General features: G+C 41.9%; 1 protein-coding gene across 2 annotated transcripts in view; it reads left to right on the top strand.

The window, feature by feature from the left end:
• The window catches only part of POPDC2 (popeye domain cAMP effector 2), a 37,773-nt gene extending 15,084 nt beyond the window's left edge, over positions 1 to 22,689 (top strand). Inside the window, exons 3-5 of one of the 2 annotated variants that reach the window (XM_089663530.1) lie at positions 9,702 to 9,810; positions 12,012 to 12,363; positions 22,276 to 22,689. In XM_089663530.1, coding sequence (XP_089519656.1) covers positions 9,702 to 9,810; positions 12,012 to 12,363; positions 22,276 to 22,361 — 547 coding nt within the window. In that variant the 3' untranslated portion in view covers positions 22,362 to 22,689. Of the gene's footprint in view, positions 1 to 9,701; positions 9,811 to 12,011; positions 12,490 to 22,275 lie in introns of both variants that reach the window. The other variant, XM_089663529.1, reaches the window with a different exon arrangement.
• Positions 22,690 to 24,404: the final 1,715 nt, after the last annotated feature.

The raw sequence follows: 24,404 nt of genomic DNA, 5'->3' as shown, positions 1-24,404 counted from the left end.
TTACTTACAGGTTTAACGGATGAACATATATGCATTGTTTATAAACATCGATCAGACGGGGGATGGAGAGATACAAAGTAACATTGTTTATAAACATCGATCAGACGGGAGATGGAGAGATACAAAGTAACATTGTTTATAAACATCGATCAGACGGGAGATAGAGAGATACAAAGTAACATTGTTTATAAACATCGATCAGACGGGAGATAGAGAGATACAAAGTAACATTGTTTATAAACATCGATCAGATGGGAGATGGAGGGATACAAAGTAACATTGTTTATAAACATCGATCAGACGGGAGATAGAGGGATACAAAGTAACATTGTTTATAAACATCTATCAGACGGGAGATAGAGAGATACAAAGTAACATTGTTTATAAACATCGATCGGACGGGAGATAGAGATACAAAGTAACATTGTTTATAAACATCGATCAGACGGGAGATAGAGAGATACAAAGTAACATTGTTTATAAAGATCGATCAGACGGGAGATGGAGAGATACAAAGTAACATTGTTTATAAACATCGATCAGACGGGAGATAGAGATACAAAGTAACATTGTTTATAAACATCGATCAGACGGGGGATGGAGAGATACAAAGTAACATTGTTTATAAACATCGATCAGACGGGAGATGGAGAGATACAAAGTAACATTGTTTATAAACATCGATCGGACGGGAGATAGAGAGATACAAAGTAACATTGTTTATAAACATCGATCAGACGGGAGATGGAGAGATACAGAGTAACATTGTTTATAGACATCGATCGGACGGGAGATGGAGAGATACAAAGTAACATTGTTTATAAACATCGATCGGACGGGAGATAGAGATACAAAGTAACATTGTTTATAAACATCGATCAGATGGGAGATGGAGAGATACAAAGTAACATTGTTTATAAACATCGATCAGACGGGGGATGGAGAGATACAAAGTAACATTGTTTATAAACATCGATCAGACGGGAGATGGAGAGATACAAAGTAACATTGTTTATAAACATCGATCAGACGGGGGATGGAGAGATACAAAGTAACATTGTTTATAAACATCGATCAGACGGGAGATGGAGAGATACAAAGTAACATTGTTTATAAACATCGATCAGACGGGAGATGGAGAGATACAAAGTAACATTGTTTATAAACATCGATCAGACGGGAGATAGAGAGATACAGAGTAACATTGTTTATAGACATCGATCGGACGGGAGATAGAGAGATACAAAGTAACATTGTTTATAAACATCAATCAGACGGGAGATGGAGAGATACAAAGTAACATTGTTTATAAACATCAATCAGACGGGAGATGGAGAGATACAAAGTAACATTGTTTATAAACATCGATCGGACGGGAGATAGAGATACAAAGTAACATTGTTTATAAACATCGATCAGATGGAAGATGGAGAGATACAAAGTAACATTGTTTATAAACATCGATCAGACGGGAGATAGAGAGAAACAAAGTAACATTGTTTATAAAGATCGATCAGACGGGAGATGGAGAGATACAAAGTAACATTGTTTATAAACATCGATCAGACGGGAGATGGAGAGATACAAAGTAACATTGTTTATATACATCGATCAGACGGGAGATAGAGAGATACAAAGTAACATTGTTTATAAACATCGATCAGATGGGAGATAGAGAGATACAAAGTAACATTGTTTATAAACATCGATCAGACGGGAGATGGAGAGATACAAAGTAACATTGTTTATAAACATCGATCAGACGGGAGATAGAGAGATATAGAGTAACATTGTTTATAAACATCGATCAGACGGGAGATAGAGAGATACAAAGTAACATTGTTTATAAACATCGATCAGACGGGAGATGGAGAGATACAAAGTAACATTGTTTATAAACATCGATCGGACGGGAGATAGAGATACAAAGTAACATTGTTTATAAACATCGATCAGACGGGAGATAGAGAGATACAAAGTAACATTGTTTATAAACATCGATCAGACGGGAGATGGAGAGATACAAAGTAACATTGTTTATAAACATCGATCAGACGGGAGATAGAGAGATACAGAGTAACATTGTTTATAAACATCGATCAGACGGGAGATGGAGAGATACAAAGTAACATTGTTTATAAACATCGATCAGACGGGAGATAGAGAGAAACAAAGTAACATTGTTTATAAAGATCGATCAGACAGGAGATAGAGAGATACAAAGTAACATTGTTTATATACATCGATCAGACAGGAGATAGAGAGATACAAAGTAACATTGTTTATAAACATCGATCAGACGGGAGATGGAGAGATACAAAGTAACATTGTTTATAAACATCGATCAGACGGGAGATAGAGAGATACAGAGTAACATTGTTTATAAACATCGATCAGACGGGAGATGGAGAGATACAAAGTAACATTGTTTATAAACATCGATCAGACGGGAGATAGAGAGATACAAAGTAACATTGTTTATAAACCTCAATCAGACGGGAGATGGAGAGATACAAAGTAACATTGTTTATAAACATCGATCAGACGGGAGATAGAGAGATACAAAGTAACATTGTTTATAAACATCGATCAGACGGGAGATAGAGAGATACAAAGTAACATTGTTTATAAACATCGATCGGACGGGGGATAGAGAGATACAAAGTAACATTGTTTATAAACATCGATCGGACGGGGGATAGAGAGATACAAAGTAACATTGTTTATAAACATCGATCGGACGGGGGATAGAGAGATACAAAGTAACATTGTTTATAAACATCGATCGGACGGGGGATAGAGAGATACAAAGTAACATTGTTTATAAACATCGATCAGACGGGAGATGGAGAGATATAAAGTAACATTGTTTATAAACATCGATCGGACGGGGGATAGAGAGATATAAAGTAACATTGTTTATAAACATCGATCGGACGGGGGATAGAGAGATACAAAGTAACATTGTTTATAAACATCGATCGGACGGGAGATGGAGAGATACAAAGTAACATTGTTTATAAACATCGATCAGACGGGAGATAGAGAGATACAAAGTAACATTGTTTATAAACATCGATCAGACGGGAGATGGAGAGATACAAAGTAACATTGTTTATAAACATCGATCAGACGGGAGATAGAGAGATACAAAGTAACATTGTTTATAAACATCAATCAGACGGGAGATGGAGAGATACAAAGTAACATTGTTTATAAACATCGATCGGACGGGAGATAGAGATACAAAGTAACATTGTTTATAAACATCGATCAGACGGGAGATAGAGAGAAACAAAGTAACATTGTTTATAAAGATCGATCAGACGGGAGATAGAGAGATACAAAGTAACATTGTTTATATACATCGATCAGACGGGAGATGGAGAGATACAAAGTAACATTGTTTATAAACATCGATCAGACGGGAGATAGAGATACAAAGTAACATTGTTTATAAACATCGATCAGACGGGAGATAGAGATACAAAGTAACATTGTTTATAAACATCGATCAGACGGGGGATAGAGAGATACAAAGTAACATTGTTTATAAACATCGATCAGACGGGAGATGGAGAGATACAAAGTAACATTGTTTATAAACATCGATCAGACGGGGGATGGAGAGATACAAAGTAACATTGTTTATAAACATCGATCAGACGGGAGATAGAGAGATACAAAGTAACATTGTTTATAAACATCGATCAGACGGGAGATGGAGAGATACAAAGTAACATTGTTTATAAACATCGATCAGACGGGAGATAGAGAGATATAGAGTAACATTGTTTATAAACATCGATCGGACGGGAGATAGAGATACAAAGTAACATTGTTTATAAACATCGATCAGACGGGAGATAGAGAGATACAAAGTAACATTGTTTATAAACATCGATCAGACGGGAGATAGAGATACAAAGTAACATTGTTTATAAACATCAATCAGACGGGAGATAGAGAGATACAAAGTAACATTGTTTATAAACATCGATCAGACGGGAGATAGAGAGAAACAAAGTAACATTGTTTATAAAGATCGATCAGACGGGAGATGGAGAGATACAAAGTAACATTGTTTATAAACATCGATCAGACGGGAGATGGAGAGATACAAAGTAACATTGTTTATAAACATCGATCAGACGGGAGATGGAGAGATACAAAGTAACATTGTTTATAAACATCGATCAGACGGGAGATAGAGAGATACAAAGTAACATTGTTTATAAACATCGATCAGACGGGAGATGGAGAGATACAAAGTAACATTGTTTATAAACATCGATCAGACGGGAGATAGAGAGATACAAAGTAACATTGTTTATAAACATCGATCGGACGGGAGATGGAGAGATACAAAGTAACATTGTTTATAAACATCGATCGGACGGGGGATAGAGAGATACAAAGTAACATTGTTTATAAACATCAATCATACGGGAGATAGAGAGATACAAAGTAACATTGTTTATAAACATCAATCATACGGGAGATAGAGAGATACAAAGTAACATTGTTTATAAACATCGATCAGACGGGAGATAGAGAGATACAAAGTAACATTGTTTATAAACATCGATCAGACGGGAGATGGAGAGATACAAAGTAACATTGTTTATAAACATCGATCAGACGGGAGATAGAGAGATACAAAGTAACATTGTTTATAAACATCGATCGGACGGGAGATAGAGAGATACAAAGTAACATTGTTTATAAACATCGATCAGACGTGAGATAGAGATACAAAGTAACATTGTTTATAAACATCGATCAGACGGGAGATAGAGAGATACAAAGTAACATTGTTTATAAACATCGATCAGACGTGAGATAGAGATACAAAGTAACATTGTTTATAAACATCGATCAGACGGGAGATAGAGAGATACAAAGTAACATTGTTTATAAACCTTAAATGTATTTGTAATAAATTTAATTTTTTTTCTATTTTTTTTTAAATGTGACAAATTATAGAATAAAAATTATATTTTTTATCTACAGTAACAATTATTGTTTTCTAAAGCAACACTAATCAATGTAGAAAAAGTGCACTTTTTTTTCATTTTTCTTTTTTGTGTGTTTGTGTTTTGTATGGACTGCAGAAATAAAAAAAAAATATTTTTTTTCCATTTTCAATTGTTTTTTCTTAATTTGTTTAGGTTTACCTTAAAAAAAGCCTTAAATGTATTTGTATAATAACTGCATCAGCTTGTACCAGAATAATAATTTACATTTTTAAAAATTTTTTTTTAAATGGGACAAATTATAGAATAAAAATGATACTTTTTATCTACAGTAACAATTATTGTTTTCTAAAGCAACACTAATCAATGTAGAAAAAAGTGCACTTTTTTTTGTTTGCTTTTTGTGTTTTGTATGGACTGTGTTAACCCCTCACCTACCGGACACTTCTACCCCCTTCCTGCCTACCGGGCACTTCTACCCCCTTCCTGCCTACAGGGCACTTCTACCCCCTTCCTGCCTACCGGGCACTTCTACCCCCTTCCTGCCTACAGGGCACTTCTACCCCCTTCCTGCCTACAGGGCACTTCTACCCCCTTCCTGCCTACAGGGCACTTCTACCCCCTTCCTGCCCACTGGGCACTTCTACCCCCTTCCTGCCTACAGGGCACTTCTACCCCCTTCCTGCCTACCGGGCACTTCCACCCCCTTCCTGCCTACCGGGCACTTCCACCCCCTTCCTGCCTACCGGGCACTTCCACCCCCTTCCTGCCTAAAGGGCACTTCTACCCCCTTCCTGCCCACCGGGCACTTCTACCCCCTTCCTGCCTACCGGGCACTTCCACCCCCTTCCTGCCTACCGGGCACTTCCACCCCCTTCCTGCCTACAGGGCACTTCCACCCCCTTCCTGCCCACCGGGCACTTCTACCCCCTTCCTTCCCCCCCGGGCACTTCCACCCCCTTCCTGCCCACCGGGCACTTCCACCCCCTTCCTGCCCACCGGGCACTTCCACCCCCTTCCTGCCCACCGGGCACTTCCACCCCCTTCCTGCCTACCGGGCACTTCCACCCCCTTCCTGCCCACCGGGCACTTCCACCCCCTTCCTGCCCACCGGGCACTTCCACCCCCTTCCTGCCTACAGGGCACTTCTACCCCCTTCCTGCCCCCTGGGCACTTCTACCCCCCTTCCTGCCCACCGGGCACTTCTACCCTCTTCCTGCCTACAGGACACTTCTATCCCCTTCCTGCCTACAGGACACTTCTACCCCCTTCCTGCCTACCGGGCACTTCCATCCCCTTCCTGCCTACAGGGCACTTCTACCCCCTTCCTGCCTACCGGACACTTCTACCCCCTTCCTGCCTACAGGGCACTTCTACCCCCTTCCTGCCTACAGGATACTTCTACCCCCTTCCTGCCTACAGGACACTTCTACCCCCTTCCTGCCTACCGGGCACTTCCATCCCCTTCCTGCCTACAGGGCACTTCTACCCCCTTCCTGCCTACCGGACACTTCTACCCCCTTCCTGCCTACAGGGCACTTCTACCCCCTTCCTGCCTACAGGACACTTCTAACCCCTTCCTGCCTACAGGGCACTTCTACCCCCTTCCTGCCTACCGGGCACTTCTACCCTCTTCCTGCCCACCGGGCACTTCTACCCCCTTCCTGCCTACAGGGCACTTCTACCCCCTTCTTGCCCTCCGGGCACTTCTACCCCCTTCCTGCCCTCCGGGCACTTCTACCCCCTTCCTGCCCACCGGACACTTCTACCCCCTTCCTGCCCACAGGACACTTCTACCCCCTTCCTGCCTACCGGGCACTTCTACCCCCTTCCTGCCTACAGGGCATTTCTACCCCCTTCCTGCCTACAGGACACTTCTACCCCCTTCCTGCCTACAGGACACTTCTAACCCCTTCCTGCCTACAGGGCACTTCTACCCCCTTCCTGCCTACCGGGCACTTCTACCCTCTTTCTGCCCACCGGGCACTTCTACCCCCTTCCTGCCTACAGGGCACTTCTACCCCCTTCTTGCCCTCCGGGCACTTCTACCCCCTTCCTGCCCTCCGGGCACTTCTACCCCCTTCCTGCCTACCGGGCACTTCTACCCCCTTCCTGTCCAGGCCAATTTTCAGCTTTCAGCACTGTCGCACTTTGACAATTGCGCGGTCATTCAACACTGTACCCATATGACATTTTTACCATTTTTTTCTCAGAAATAGAGCATTCTTTTGGTGGTATTTAATTGCCGCTGAGTGCTTTTACTTTTTGCGCTATAAACAAAAAAAGTGCAAAAAAGTTTCTATTATAACATTTTTCAAACAGGTAATTTTTCTCCTTCACTGATGTGCGTTGATGAGGCAGCACTAATAGGCACTGATAGGTAGCACTAATGAGGCGTCACGGATATGTGGCACTGACAGGCAGCACTGATGATGGGTACTGATAGACAGCACTGATAGGTGGTACTGACTGGCAACACTGCTAGGCATTGACTGGCACAACCGCTGGGCACTGACTGGCAGCACTGCATTGATGGGCACAGGTGGGTGGCACTGGTGGGTGGCACTGCTGGGCACCGATCATCAGGGCACTGATCATCAGTGCCCTGATGATTGTGCCGATCCCTGCTCCGACAAGTGTCATTTCTCGGCAGTACTTTCCTCACGCTCTGACAGCGTGAGGAAAGTGCAGCCAAGAACCGGCAATTGCATTTCCCGGTGATCAGCATGTCATTGGTCACGACTGATCACTTGGTAAAAGGCCGCTGTGATTGGCCTCTTACCACATCACGTGATCAGCTGTGACACAGCGATCACAGAGATCGCTGGGTGCGCGCCCCCGGGGGCGCGCAGGAGAGCGCGTTCTGGGAGGTCGTCATATGACGCCCACCCAGAAGTGGCCGGCCGCAGTGTAGCCGTCATTCGGCTGTCTGCAGTTGGCAAGTAGTTAAAAAAAAATGTTTTTCAAGGCCATATGATATAATATATATATAATGTATTAATTTGTTATGACAATGTTATTGCTGATCATAACCATCCCGTCCCAGAAAGTAACAAATGCTACAGGGGTGAGATCTAAAAACAGTTAAATTGGGCCATCGGCCTTTCCACGCACATGACCTTTAATGGCCTCCCAGTCTTAGTCCGTAGGGTTTAATATTGAGTTGGCCCCGCCCTTTCCACACACGTGACCTTTAATGGCCTCCCAGTCTTAGTCCGTAGGGTTCAATATTGAGTTGGCCCCGCCCTTTCCACACACATGACCTTTAATGGCCCCTCAGTCTCAGTCCGTAGGGTTCAATATTGAGTTGGCCCCGCCCTTTGCAGCTATAACAGCTTCAACTCTTCTGGGAAGGCCCCCCACAAGGTTTAGGAGGGTGTCTATGGGAAGGTTGGACCATTCTTCCAGAAGCACATTTGTCAGGTCAGGCACTGATGTCGGGGGAGGAGGCCTGGCTCTCAGTCTCCGCTCTAATTCATCCCAAAGGTGTTCTATGGGGTTGAGGTCAGGACTCTGTGCAGGACAGTCAAGTTCCTCCACCCCAAACTGGCTCCTCCATGTCTTTATGGACCTTGCTTTGTGCACTGGTGGGCAGTCATGTTGGAACAGGAAGGGGCCATCCCCAAACTCTTCCCACAAAGTTGGGAGCATGAAATTGTCCAAAATGTCAACTTAAGAGTTCCCTTCACTGGAACTAGGGGGCCAAGTCCAACCCCTGAAAAACAAGCCCACACCATAATCCCCCCTCCACCAAACTTTACACTTGGCACAATGCAGTCAGGTAAGTACCGTTCTCCTGACAACCGCCAAACCCAGACACATCCATTGGATTGCCAGACAGAGAAGCGTGATTGGTCCCTCCAGAGAACACGCCTCCACTGCTCTAGAGTCCAGTGGCGGCGTGCTTTACACCACGGCATCCGACGATTTGCATTGCACTTGGTGATGGAAGGCTTGGATGCAGCTGCTCGGCCATGGAAACCCATTCCATGAAGCTCTCTACGCACTGTTGTTGGGCTCATCTGAAGGCCACACCAAGTTTGGAGGTCTTTAGCTATTGACTCTGCAGACAGTTGGTGACTTCTGCGCACTGTGCGCTTCAGCATGCGCTGACCCCGCTCTGTCATGTGACGTGGCCTACCACTTGGTGGCTGAGTGGCTGTTGTTCCCAGTTGCTTCCACTTTGTTATAATCCCACTAACAGTTGAGCGTGGAATATTTAGTAGCCAGGAAATGTCACGGATGGACTTATTGCCCAGGTGACCACCTATCACGGGACCACGCTTGGAGTCACTGAGCTCCTGAGAGCGACCCATTCTTTCACCAATGTTTGTAGAAGCCGTCTACATGCCTAGGGGCTTGATTGTATACACCTGTGTCCATGGAGGGGATTGGAACACCTGAATCACATGATATGAAGGGGATTGGAACACCTGAATCACATGATTGGGAGGGGATTGGAACACCTGAATCACATGATTAGAGGGCGGGCCCAATACTTATGGCAGTATGGCGCGTGTGAACCAGCACTCTGTTTCTCTCCCCCCTACTAGCTGATCGTACACCTAAAACTCTTCAAAAGACTACAGGTCCCCTTTACTGAGCAGTGTATGAAGAGTGGAAGACTCTGGACTGGCTTCAGGTTCAATGTCAGGGTTGCTCCCATGTCCACAAATGACCCAACATGACTCCACATGTGGTGACCCGGCTCTTTGTGTTCCACAGGGTGAAGGTCAGCCTGGATGGGCAGTTCTTGCACTACATCTTCCCCTATCAGTTCCTGGACTCACCAGAGTGGGAATCGCTTCGTCCCTCGGAGGAGGGGACATTCCAGGTGAGGAGACCACTCAGTCGTCTTTGAGGAAACCATGGTTGAAAAGGTATTCCAAGGGCTGTCCTGGTGATCCAAAGGCCAAGTCAACTGATCTTCAGATTAGGAGTCCTGACTTCTCTCTGACTTTCCAGAAAGAACTGAATCTGGAGGCAGCTGAGGAGCATTTTATAGAGGTCCAGGCAATAAAAATGGTCAAATGGAGACCACCAATGAGATCCTCTGTAGATATTCCGTAAACCCAAACTGCTGTCTGTGCTGATCTCCTTCAGCCTTTTCAGCCACTTCCCATCTCACTCCAGCTTTGGCTGCACATCATTGCTCTGGACAGGCTTCCTGATGGTGACCATGATGTGGCCATGATGTGGCCACACGACCACTCGTAGTCCTCTCCAGGCATGCACGATTGTGAATCTGACCATTGTCACCCTAGAACAGGAAGTTCCTGATCAAGGACTTGAATGTGCGGTGAAAGTACGGAACGTAATTCTGGTCCTCGGTTGATATCTTTGTGGTCATGATACTCAACAGACGATGAACTCTTGGGCGTGTGGTAAGGGAGTGGCAAATCTCGATAGCAAAGTCTTTAAGATGTTTATTGGTTAAGAGCATGAGGGATGGGCTTAGGGTTTACCCCCAGAACATTTACCTGCCTGGCAAATTTTACTACCACTGACAGGTTCCCGTTGTTAAGGGCACCAGCAGGTGCAGGCACTACCGAGTCCTTAGCAACCAGTGACATCACCGGCCCCATTCACCTACATGGCCTGAAATCCTCAGCCATGGCAGCAAAGGAGCTGGGGACGGGTGAGATGAATGACCTGGAGTCCCCCCATCAGTCACACCGATGAATGACCTGGAGTCCCCCCATCAGTCACACCGATGAATGACCTGGAGTCCCCCCATCAGTCACACCAACTCCTTCATATTTAGGGCTTCATCTCAGGTCTTCTAGTGCAGAATTCTCCAAACTGTGGCCCGCTGAAAGCTTTTATCCAGCCCCTTGATGTGGGATGGACTGTGAGGGGGACTCTGATAGGGATTCTAATGGAGATTCTGATGGGGATTCTGATTGGTACACTGATGGGGACTCTGATGGGTAATCAGATGGGGATTCTGATGGGGACTCTGACAGGGACTCTGACAGGGACTCTTATTGGGATTCTGATTGATACTCTTATGGGGACTCTGAAGGGGATTCTAATGGGGATCCTGATGGGTAATCTGATGGGGACTCTGACAGGTACTCTGCTGGGGACTTTGATGGGGATACTGATGGGGATTCTGATGGATACTCTGATGACTACTTTGATGGGGACTCTCATGGATACTCTGATAGGGACTCTAATGGGGACTCTGATGGGGATTCAGATGGATACTCTGATGGGTAATATCATGGGGATTCTGATTGGGACTCTGATGGGGATTCTGATTGATACACTAATGGGGACTCTGATGGATACTCTGATGGGGACTGTGATGGGAATTCTGATTGATATTCTGATAGGGACTCTGATTGATACTCTGATGGGGATTCAGATGGATACTTTGATGGGGACTTTGATGGGTAATCTGATGGATACTCTGATGGGGACTCTTTTGGGGATTCTGATGGGTATTTTGATGGGTATTGTAATGGGGACTTTGATGGGTACCTAGATGGGGACTCTGATGGGTACTTAGATGGGGACTTTGATGGGTACTTAGATGGGGACTCTGCTGCGTTCTTAGATGGGGACTCTGGTGGGTACTCTGATTGGGATTCTGATTGGAATTCTGATGGGGACTGTGATGGGGACTCTGATTGGGATTCTGATGGGGACTGTGATGGGGACTCTAATGGATACTCTGATGGGGACTCTGACGGGGTCTCTGATAGGGATCCTGATGGATACTCTGATGACTACTTTGATGAGGATTCTCATGGGGACTCTGTTGGGGATTCTGACGTGTACTTAGATGGGGACTCTGCTGGAGACTCTGCTGGGGACTTAGATGGGGACTCTGTTGGGGATTCTGATGTGTACTTAGATGGGGACTCTGCTGGAGACTCTGCTGGGGACTTAGATGGGGACTCTGTTGGGGATTCTGACGTGTACTTAGATGGGGACTCTTTACTGTTAGTACATTTTGCAGCAAAACCAAACACAAGGAAATGCAGTGATTGTATTGTTTGTTTGTTCCCCTGTACCCCCCTCTCTCAGGTGACTCTGACGGCGGAGATGGACAGCACGTACATCAGCTGGCCCCGGAAGAAGCTCTACCTTCTCCTGGCCAAGGAGAAATACATCTCTCGGCTCTTCTCCTCGCTCCTCGGCTTCGACATTTCTCAGAAGCTCTACGCCCTGAACGACAAGCTGTTCGCCAAGTTCGGCCTCCGCTTCGACATCCGCCTGCCCAGCCTCTACCACGTGCTGGGGCCGTCCCCAGAGTTTGCCGGTGACGCACGACCTATGGCCGATCCCCTGGCCTCCCGCCTTCATCAGGATGACCCGCCCCTGAGGAAGGCCCCACCCCCGAGCAGCCGAGGTCCTCGGCCAGAGAGTGGCAACCTGGGTGAGGACTCGACCAGCCTCATTCTAGACGATTTTGCTGAGCTGCCTGGCTCCTTTATGGATTATGGGAGCGAGGGGGAGTATTTGAAGTGAGAGGGGTGCCGGGCAGCTGGTGAGGCAGTGCCCCGTAAGTACCACCCTGCCTGCAAATCCTTCGAGTGTGTGCTTGTGCTTGTCTAACCCCCCCCCCCCCCCTTACAGATGTCATTTGTGCTTGGAGTTTGCAGCGATGCGGAGCCCAAAGGAGACCGAACGAGTCCAGACGAGTTTTTTTCATAGCACATTATGGCCAGTAGATGGAGCCGATCACTTCATGTATGTAAACCCTAACAAGGATCGGCTCTTATTGGCTGCCTTTTGGTAAGGCCATCGGTGACACCCAACGAGTCCCTCACTTTGGAGGAATTTCCTTTCACTTCCTGTTTTGTCTATGGGACAGGAACTGAGGGGATATCTCCCGAACGGACCCTGAAGATCACTGCAGCCATATTCTGAGCTGGCAGAACATCCACTTGGTGGCCCAAAGACCTCCCCTGACCATAACTTCAGTACAAACCAAAGTCAGATGGCCAACCATCGAGGACATGATTCATCACAGATCCCCTCCATCATAGATCCCCCTCATTACAGACCCCTCATCACTGACCCCCCTCATCATAGATCCCCTCATCACAGATCCCCTCATCACAGATCCCCATTATAGACCCCCAATCACAGATCCCCTCCATCATAGATCCCCATCATAGACCCCCAATCACAGATCCCCTCCATCATAGATTACCCTCATTACAGACCCCTCATATCAGATCCCCTCATCACAGACCCCCCTCATCACAGACCCCCATCATAGACCCCCAATCACAGATCCCCTGCATCATAGATCCCCCTCATTACAGACCCCTCATATCAGATCCCCTCATCACAGACCCCCCTCATCACAGATCCCTCATATCAGATCCCCTCATCACAGACCCCCCTCATCACAGATCCCCTCATCACAGACCCCCCTCATCACAGACCCCCCATCATAGCCCCTCAATCACAGATCCCCTCATCCCAGACCCACCCCAATCATAGACTTCTCATCACACAGCACCCTCATCACAGACCTCCCTCCCATCACTGACTGCTCCATCACAGACCCCACGTCATCATAGATCCCCTCCATCACAGATCCTACTCATCACAGACCCACCCCAATCACAGACCCCCCCATCATAGACCCCCAATCACAGATCCCCTCATTACAGACCCCCTCAATCACAGACTTCTCATCTCAGATCCCCTCATTACAGACCCCCCTCATCACAGACCCCCCATCATAGGCCCTCAATCACAGATCCCCTCATCCCAGACCCACCCCAATCACAGACCCCCAATCATAGATCCCCCTCATTACAGACCCCCCCATCACCAACTGCTCCATCACAGACCTCTGATCACAGATCCCCTTCATTACAGACCCACCCCAATCACAGACCCACCCCAATCACAGACCCCCCCATCATAGACCCCCAATCACAGATCCCCTCATTACAGACCCCCTCAATCACAGACTTCTCATCTCAGATCCCCTCATTACAGACCCACCCCAATCACAGACCCCCCCTATCACAGACCCCCCCTCATAACAGACCCCCCATCACAGTCCTCCCTGCATATTACAGACTCCAGTCCCTTCCCCCCTCCCCACACTGTCCTACCTTATTCACACAAGACAGCAAGCATGGCCGGTCTGGATATAGGGCGGGACTTTTCATGTTAAAGGCGGGTAAATGATTGCTCGGACCGCCCCACTTCCTAGCAACCAATCACTCGCTCCCTAACATGAAAAGCCCCGCCCTATGTCCAGACCGGCCTGCATGAATAAGGTAGGATGTGATGTGAAAGGGACAGACCTGCTGCTCCTTCTTTGAGGATAATAGAGGCAGAAGTGGGCAGGTGAGTTGGAGGGGGAGGGGGGGGGACATTCAGGCAACCATTAGGTGAGGCTACGGTCCGGATCAGGACCGCGGTCCACCATTTAGTAATGCCTGCAGTATATGGTTCATCTCAAGGCATTAAGATGCGAAACGCGTCAAAGAAACATGTTTATTCAAGTCTCTGTTCCCTCCCAGTTTGGGGTCTCACTCCCCTTGCTGCACAACGACTGTTGCTATTCCTGCTGAATTCCTATAGAGGCAGAAGAAACCAACGAGCAGCATAAAGAAAAGCCAAAAAAAATGTGTGAAGTAATACACATTGATTACACCCAACCCCCCCTATACTCCCAAGGGGCTGTATGCTATGTGGAGGGTGACACCACTTTTTGCAGCCAGGCCCTGTCCCTCCACCCTTCTTCTGATCCTTGCTCTACCAGTGACACGACCCACCCTAAGTCCTTCCCCCCACCCCACCCCACCTAATTGCTCCCATTCATGGCACTCTCCAGGGGCGGACTGACCATTTGGAAACTTGGGCACTGCCCAAGGGCCGGGGTCAGTAGGGGGCCCCATGAGATGCCCCTGGAACCTTTTTTATAGGCTTTTTTGAGTTTGGGCAAGGACACAGGGGCCCATGATCCCCTATTGCCCGGGGGCCCCATGAGTTGTCAGTCCGACCCTGGCACTCTCCCTGCAAGCCTGATTTCAGCTTAGAGCTGGTGTGTGGCAGTGCAGAGCAAAGATGAGTTTATAGCGGCTGAAAGGAAAATTGATCGAATTACTTTTAACCAAAAAAAAAAAAAGCGACCTAAGCGCTCATAGAATGTAAATTGGGGGCTCGTCCGGGATTACACAAGAATGCGACCTAAGCGCTAAGAGGATGTAAATTGGGGGCTCGTCCGGGTTTACACAAGAATGCGACCTAAGCGCTAAGAGGACGTAAATGGGGGGCTCGTCCGGGATTACACAAGAATGCGACCTAAGCGCTAAGAGGATGTAAATTGGGGGCTCGTCCGGGTTTACACAAGAATGCGACCTAAGCGCTAAGAGGACGTAAATTGGGGGCTCGTCTGGGTTTACACAAGAATGCGACCGAAGCGCTAAGAGGACGTAAATTGGGGGCTCGTCCGGGATTACACAAGAATGCGACCTAAGCGCTAAGAGGACGTAAATGGGGGGCTCGTCCGGGATTACACAAGAATGCGACCTAAGCGCTAAGAGGACGTAAATGGGGTGCTCGTCCGGGATTACACAAGAATGCGACCTAAGCGCTAAGAGGACGTAAATTGGGGGCTCGTCCGGGATTACACAAGAATGCGACCTAAGCGCTAAGAGGACGTAAATTGGGGGCTCGTCCGGGATCGCATCAGAATGTTTTTGTGTATTAACCCTTCATACAGCATGTGTGTTGTGATCTATTCTAGCAAGGAGGGGGGTGGAGGGATATGGGGGGGGACTCCAATGTTATGAAATATAAGACTGTTGTGTGTTTAGGGGAAAAAATGTATACTTTTAATTTTTATTTAATTAATTAATTATCTCTCACCCTGTATGCCCCCCCCATGGAGCAGAGCAATCTCCATATTTCTGCTATGGGCTTGTTGATTCAGTGATAACTTTGTCATTAATTAAGATAACAAAGTAATACATATATTGTTTTTTTTTTTTCTGTGTGATGTGTAAGAAAAAAATACATCAAAATGAAAAAAATTGTTTTTTTTTCTTTTTTGAGCAGTGCTATTTTTACTGTATCCACATAATTCTATAATTTTGTCTAAAAATCAAACTAAAATGTTTCTGATATAAAGCGTAAAGCGAATTAACGTTCATTTTGGCACATTTTCTTTGTAGGTGACGCTGAAAATTTAAAAAAAAAAATGAACAGTTAAAATAAATACATAAATAAGAGTTAATTGGGGTTTATTAGGGGCAACTAAGGGTTAATTAGGGGTTAAATAAAAATATAATTAAAAAAAAAAAATTATTTTAGTCCCCGTTCACATATCATGTAGCCCTGAAAAAAATGTAAAAAAATGAACAGTTAAAATAAATAAATACATAAATAAGAGTTAATTGGGGTTGATTAGGGGCAACTAAGAGTTAATTAGGGGTTAAATAAAAATATATTTTATTTAAAAAAAACAAAATTTACTTTTAGGCCCCGTTCACATATCGTGTAGCCCTATTGTGCCGCCATTCGCTGCCACAGCTGTCAATCGATTACTCACCGGCGCCCAGTGATTGCCGAGGATCTCCAATGGGGAGGAGAACTGTTTGTAAAAAAAAAAACAGTTCTCCTCCCTGTCGGCTCGTGCATACTGCTTTGGATGGCTGTACACAGCAGCATGCTTACAGTGAAGCACACGGACACAGCACACAGTTAACCTTTTGATCGCCCCTCATGTTAACCCCTTCCTGCCCAGTGTCATTAGTAGAGTGTCAGTGCCCCCGCAAGTTAGTTCCCCCTCAGTGTCAAAATTCTTGCCACAGTCCAGCTATAAGTCGCTGATCGCTGCCATTACTAGTAAAAATATTTTAAAAAGAAATATCTATACCGCCATTTGTAGGCGCTATAACTTTCACGTAAACCAATTAATTTACATGTATTGGGATTTTTTTTTTTAGCAAAGACACGGAGAAAATACATTTTGGCCTAAATTTATGACGAAATTTGATTTTTAAAATTTTTTTTCGTTGGATATGTTTAATAGCAAAAAGTCAAAAATATAGTTTCTTTTTTCAAAAATGTTGGTCATTTTTTTTTATAGCGCAAAAAAATAAAAAAAATGCACAGGGGATCAAATAACACCAAAAGAAAGCTCAATTTGTGGGAAAAAAAGGACATAAATTTAATTTTGGTGCGATGCTGCATGACCGCGCAATTGTCAGTTAAAGTAACGCAGAGCAGTATCGCAAAAAATGGCCTGGTCAGGAAGGGGGAGGGGGGATCGTCTGGAGGGGGTGGGGTTAAATAATGAGATATGCAGGTTAAAGGTCACAAAGTAAAATCGTAAATACAAAGAAGCAATACGTTGTTACATTGTATTTACTTGCTGACACTTGTAGACCATCTTCATTTTACCCAGGAAGTGCCTGCATAGTGACATCCACTCCTTCTGTGTAATATGAAGCAATTCCCAGGTGTCAGTAAATAAAAAAAGGAAAAACAATATTAAAGGTTTAAAAACATTAATAAACAAAAAAAAAGATAACTATGGGGACTATTTGTTTTTAACTTGTAAAGTTTGATGACATGTAAATCAAAGGTCACATTTCCGACTTGCATACGAGTGACATAGTAAATGCAAAAAAAAAAAAGGATAAACGATAATTAAGGGTTCAAAAAGTTAATAAACAAAAAAAAGATAACTATGGGGACTATTTGTTTTTAACTTGTAAAGTTTGATGAGATGTGGAAATCAAAGGTCACATCTCCGACCTGCATGTGACATAGTAAATGCAAACAAAAAAAAAAAGGAAAAATGATAATTAAAGGTTCAAAAAACTAATAAACAAAAAAATAACTATGGGGACTATTTGTTTTTAACTTGTAAAATTTGATGAGATGTGGAAATCAAAGTTCACATTTCCGACCTGCATATGAGTGACATAGTAAATGCAAAAAATTAAAAAAAGTTAAAAAAAAAGGAAAAGGAAAAACAATACTAAAGGTTCAACAACATTAATAAACAAAAAAAAGATAACTATGGGGACTATTTGTTTTTAACTTGTAAAGTTTGATGAGATGTGGAAATCAAAGTTCACATCTCTGACTTGCATATGAGTGACATAGTAAATGCAAAAAAAAAAAGGAAAAACAATAATAAATGTTCAAAAACATTAATAAACAAAAAAAAAGAACTATGGGGACTATTTGTTTTTTAAGTTGTAAATTTTGATGAGATGTGGAAATCAAAGGTCACATCTCCGACTTGCATGTGAGTGACATAGTAAATGCAATGAAAAGGAAAAACAATATTAAAGGTTCAAAAACATTATTATTATTAATAATAATAATAAAAAAAAAAAACTGAGGGGAGAAGAGGAAGAAGTTGTTATATCAGACTGATTTGGGTTAACTAAGAGTCAATACAGGGGTTAAAAATACAGTTTGTTTATTTTTTTTATTTACTTTTAAAGTTTCTTCAAATAACGAGATACGCAGGTTAAAGGTCACAAAGTAACATAGTAAATGCAAAGAAGCAATACGTTGTTACATTGTATTTACTCGCTGATTCTTGTAAGCTATCTTCATTTTTCTGTGTAATACGAAGCAATTCCCAGCTACCATTAAAAAAAATGCTTTTAAAAAAAGGAAAAAATATTAAAGGTTCAAAAAATTAATAAACAAAAAATTGCTAACTACGGGGACTATTTGTTTTTCATTTGTAAAGTTTGATGAGATGTGGAAATCAAAGGTCACATCTCTGACTTGCATATGAGTGACATAGTAAATGCAATGAAAAAAAAAGAGAAAGGAAAAACAATATTAAAGGTTCAAAAACATTATTAATAATAATAAAAAAAAAAAAAAAAAAAACTAAGTGAAGAAGAGTAAGAAGTTGTTAATTCAGACTGATTGGGGTTATCTAAGAGTCAATACAGGGGTTAAAAATACAGTTTGTTTATTTTTTTTTTTAACTTTTAAAGTTTCTTTAAATAATGAGATATGCAGGTGAAAGGTCACAAAGTAACATAGTAAATACAAGGAAGCAATACGTTGTTACATTGTATTTACTTGCTGACACTTGTAGACCATCTTCAATTCTCAGGTGTCATTAAAAAAAAAATTAAAAAAAATAATAAACAATAAATAGAGAACTACGGGGACTATTTGTTTTTAACTTGTAAAGTTTGATGAAACGTGGAAATCAAAGGTCTCATCTCTGACTTGCATATGAGTGACATAGTAAATGCCAAAAAAAAAAGGATATTAAAGGTTCAAAAAAATGAATAAACAAAAAAAAAAGATAACTATGGGAACTATTTGTTTTTAACTTCTAAAGTTTGATGAGACGTGGAAATCAAAGGTCACATCTCCGACCTGCATGTGACATAGTAAATTAAAAAAAACAAACAAAAAAAACAATATTAAAGGTTCAAAAACATTAATAAACAAACAAAATAACGATGGGGACTATTTGTTTTTTAACTTGTAAATTTTGATGAGATGTGGAAATCAAAGGTCACATCTCCGACCTGCATATAAGTGACATAGTAAATGCAAAGGAAAAATAAGAGAAAGGAAAAACAATATTAAAGGTTCAAAAACATTATTATTATTAATAATAATAATAATAAAAAAAAACTAAGGAGAGAAGAGGAAGAAGTTGTTAATTCAAACTGATTTGGGTTAACTAAGAGTCAATACAGGGGTTAAAAATACAGTTTGTTTATTTTTTTTTACTTTTAAAGTTTCTTTAAATAACGAGATATGCAGGTGAAAGGTCACAAAGTAACATAGTAAATACAAAGAAGCAATACGTTGTTACTTTGCATTTACTTGCTGACTCTTGTATACTATCTTCATTTTTCTGTGTAATACGAAGCAATTCCCAGCTGCCATTAAAAAAAAAAAGGAAAAACAATATTAAAGGTTTAAAAACATTAATAAACAAAAAAATAACTATGGGGACTATTTGTTTTTAACTTGTAAAGTTTGATGAGATGTGGAAATCAAAGGTCACATCTCTGACTTGCATATGAGCGACATAGTAAATGCCAAAAAAAAAAAAAAGGAAAAAGGATATTAAAGGTTCAAAAAAAATGAATAAACAAAAAAAAAGATAACTATGGGAACTATTTGTTTTTAACTTCTAAAGTTTGATGAGACGTGGAAATCAAAGGTCACATCTCCGACCTGCATGTGACATAGTAAATTAAAAAAAACAAACAAAAAAAACAATATTAAAGGTTCAAAAACATTAATAAACAAACAAAATAACGATGGGGACTATTTGTTTTTTAACTTGTAAATTTTGATGAGATGTGGAAATCAAAGTTCACATCCCTGACCTGCATGTGACATAGTAAACAAAAAAAACAAAAAAAAAAACATTAAAGGTTCAAAAAATTAATAAACAAAAAATTGATAACTATGGGGACTATTTGTTTTTCATTTGTAAAGTTTGATGAGATGTGGAAACCAAAGGTCACATCTTTGACCTGCATATAAGTGACATAGTAAATGCAAAGGAAAAATAAGAGAAAGGAAAAACAATATTAAAGGTTCAAAAACATTATTATTATTAATAATAATAATAATAATATTAATAAAAAAAAAACTAAGGAGAGAAGAGGAAGAAGTTGTTAATTCAAACTGATTGGGGTTAACTAAGAGTCAATACAGGGGTTAAAAATACAGTTTGTTTATTTTTTTTTTACTTTTAAAGTTTCTTTAAATAACGAGATATGCAGGTGAAAGGTCACAAAGTAACATAGTAAATACAAATAAGCAATACGTTGTTACATTGTATTTACTTGCTGACTCTTGTAAACTATCTTCATTTTTCTGTGTAATACGAAGCAATTCCCAGCTGCCATTAAAAAAAAAAAAGGAAAAACAATATTAAAGGTTTAAAAACATTAATAAACAAAAAAATAACTACGGGGACTATTTGTTTTTAACTTGTAAAGTTTGATGAGATGTGGAAATCAAAGGTCACATCTCTGACTTGCATATGAGTGACATAGTAAATGCAAAAAAAAAAAAAAAAAAGGAAAAACAATATTAAAGGTTCAAAAACATTAATAATAATAATTAAAAAAAACTGAGGGGATAAGAGGAAGAAGTTGTTAATTCAGACTGATTAGGGTTAACTATAAGGGGTTAAAAATACAGTTTTCTTTATTTTTTTTAACTGTTAGTTTCTGTAAATAACGAGATATGCAGGTTAAAGGTCACAAAGTAACATAGTAAATACAAAGAAGCAATACGTTGTTACATTGTATTTACTTGCTGACACTTGTCTTCATTTTACCCAGGAAGTGCCTGTAAAGTGACATCCGCTCCTTCTGTGTAATATGAAGCAATTCCCAATTGTCATTAAAAAAAAAAATTAAATTAATAAACAATAAATAGAGAACTACGGGGACTATTTGTTTTTAACTTCTAAAGTTTGATGAGACGTGGAAATCAAAGGTCACATCTCCGACCTGCATGTGACATAGTAAATGCAAAAAAAAAAAGAAAGAAAAGAATATTAAAGGGTTCAAAAACATTACTAAAGAAAAATAACTACGGGGATTATTTGTTTTTAACTTCTAAAGTTTGATGAGATGTGGAAATCAAAGGTCACATCTCCGACCTGCATGTGAGTGACATTGTAAATGCAATGAAAAAGAAAAAGGAAAAACAACATTAAAGGTTCAAAAACATTATTAATAATAATAATAATAATAATAATAATAAAAAAAAAAAAACTGAGGGGAGAAGAGGAAGAAGTTGTTAATTCAGACTGATTGGGGTAACTAAGGGTCAATACAGGGGTTAAAAATACAGTTTGTTTCATTATTTAAAGTAAAAAAAAATAGATACGCAGGTTAAAGGTCACAAAGTAACATAGTAAATACAAAGAAGCAATACGCTGTTACATTGTATTTACTTGCTGACACTTGTAAACTATCTTCATTTTTCTGTGTAATACGAAGCAATTCCCAGCTGCCATTAAAAAAAAACAAAAAATAAATTAAAAAAAAACAAACAATATTTGTATGAATAACATAGTAAATACAAGGGAGCAGTACGTTGTTACATTGTATTTACTCCATGACATGGTCCATTTTTCACCAATCTGTCACCTTTTTTGCCATTTTTTTGGCAGATTTCAATAGAAAGCTCTTCACCTTTCTTTATAAATACTCCCCATTGCATATTTCCTAGAATTTTAGGTGCCCCCCACCCAAACCCCCCCCCCCGAATGATATACTAATTTTTAATTTTTTGTCAGCATTGTGATAGTGATGAGATTTCTGTCCTTTTTGTCTTGCAGCTTCCACCGTCTTGCACAAGGGTCACCCTCGGCTCCAATCGTACGGACGGGCCCCTCTGGCCCCCACTCAGACCCCCGAACTTTAGGGAACAATGACAAGCCCCTCCCCCTTCCCTCCCATCTCCCCCCCAGCACAGCTCACTAGTGTGAAGTCACTAACAAGGACACGTGTGATGTGTGTGTGTGCGTGCGCACCGGCCATGGGACAGGAACCACGGACAGAGATCAATGTCCCCGGACAGTCCCAGCATATCGGCCAATGACAAGAGGACACCTCGGTGTGTGGGGCTGATCACATCCGCACAGCAACCTGACGACGAAACATCGCTCCAACGTTCGATGGGCGCAAAGGGCTTCCCTGCGTGTTGTTTTCTTGTCTTTCTGAAATCTGGAATATAAAATGTTCTCCCGGAAGGACGATGGCGTCTTATTTCATGTTCACAACAGAGAGGCGGCTGATGCGTTTCGCCCCGTCCACGGGACTTCGTCATAGTCCATGGTGTGTGGGTGGGGCAAAACGCATGAGGGGGCGTGGCCTGGATGGAGGCGGGCTGAAGTCGCTCTTACTATCCCACACGCGGACCGCTGTCTATAGGGGTCCTTTCATTCGGTCGTCCAGACACGGGGGGGAGGGGGGGGGTTCAAAATCAGAGCTAAACGGATTAAGTCTTCACTTTTACCTCCATTTTCATAGCCGTTCTTCATCCATTTACATCCGTTTACATCCATTTTACATCCGTTTACATCCATTTACATCCGTATTTCATCTGTTTAACATCCATTTTACATCCGTTTACATCCATTTACATCCGTTTTACATCTATTTACATCCGTTTACATCCATTAATATCCGTTTACATCCATTGTACATCAGTTTTACATCCGTTTTTCATCTTTTTACATCCGTTCACGTCCATTTTACATCTTTTACATCCGTTTACATCCATTTACATCCGTTTACATCCATTTTTCATTTGTTTTCCATCCATTTACATCCATTTTACATCCATATACATCCGTTTTTCATTTGTGTAACATCCATTTTACATCCGTTTACATCCATTTTACATCCATTTACATCTATTTACATCCGTTTTTCATCTGTTTAACATCCATTTACATCCATTTTACATCCGTTTTACATCCATTTACATCTATTTACATCCATTAATACCCGTTTACATCCATTTTACACCAGTTTACATCTGTTTTACATACGTTTTTCATCTTTTACGTCCATTTACATCCGTTTACATCCATTTTCATCTGTTTTACATCCATTTACATCCATTTTTCAACTGCTTTACATCTGTTTTTCATCCATATTTTTCATCCGTTTACATCCATTCTACATCAATTTTACATCTGTTTACATCCATTTAAATCCGGTTACATCCAGTTTACATCCATTTACATCCGTTTACATCCATTTTACATCCGTTTACATCCATTTTACATCGATTTACATCAATTTTACATCCGTTTACATCCATTTTACATCGATTTACATCAATTTTACATCCGTTTAGATCCGTTTAGATCCGTTTTTCATCCGTTTACATCCATTATATATCCATTTAACCCATTTACATCCATTTTTCATCCGCTATTCATCCATTTTTCATCTGTTTACATCTGTTTTTCATCCGTTACGGGTTTTTTTTTTTGGGGGGGGGGTAGGGTCTTCTTCCATTTTAAAAAATTGGATGATAACGGATGCGGACATTAACGGATGTAAACAGATGATCATCCATTTACATCCGCTAGTCCATAGAAATACATGGGGGTCCGTTTTTCACCTGGAATGCATCTGGACTGCGTTTCTATAGTGTGAACCGGCCCTTACACCCCTTCATGACCAGGCCTTTTTTTTCCTGTTCAGCGCTGCGCTACTTTAACTGGTAATTGGGCGGTCATGCAACACTGCGCCCGAATGAAATTTATATCATTTTTTTTCACACAAACAGAGCTTTCTTTAGGTGACATTTGATCACCACCAGGGGCGGACTGACCATTTGGAAACTCGGGCGCTGCCCGAGGGCCCGGGGTCAGTAGGGGGCCCCATGAGATGGCCCTGGTACCTTTTTCATAGGATTTTTTGAGTTTGGGCAAGGACACGGGGGCCCCAT

Source organism: Staurois parvus, unplaced genomic scaffold (assembly GCF_062004578.1).
Source record: "Staurois parvus isolate SC_StPar_1 unplaced genomic scaffold, SC_StPar_1.0 ptg001708l, whole genome shotgun sequence".
Classification (NCBI taxonomy): Eukaryota; Metazoa; Chordata; class Amphibia; order Anura; family Ranidae; genus Staurois; species Staurois parvus.
This window is presented reverse-complemented; position numbering and strand designations above follow the sequence as displayed.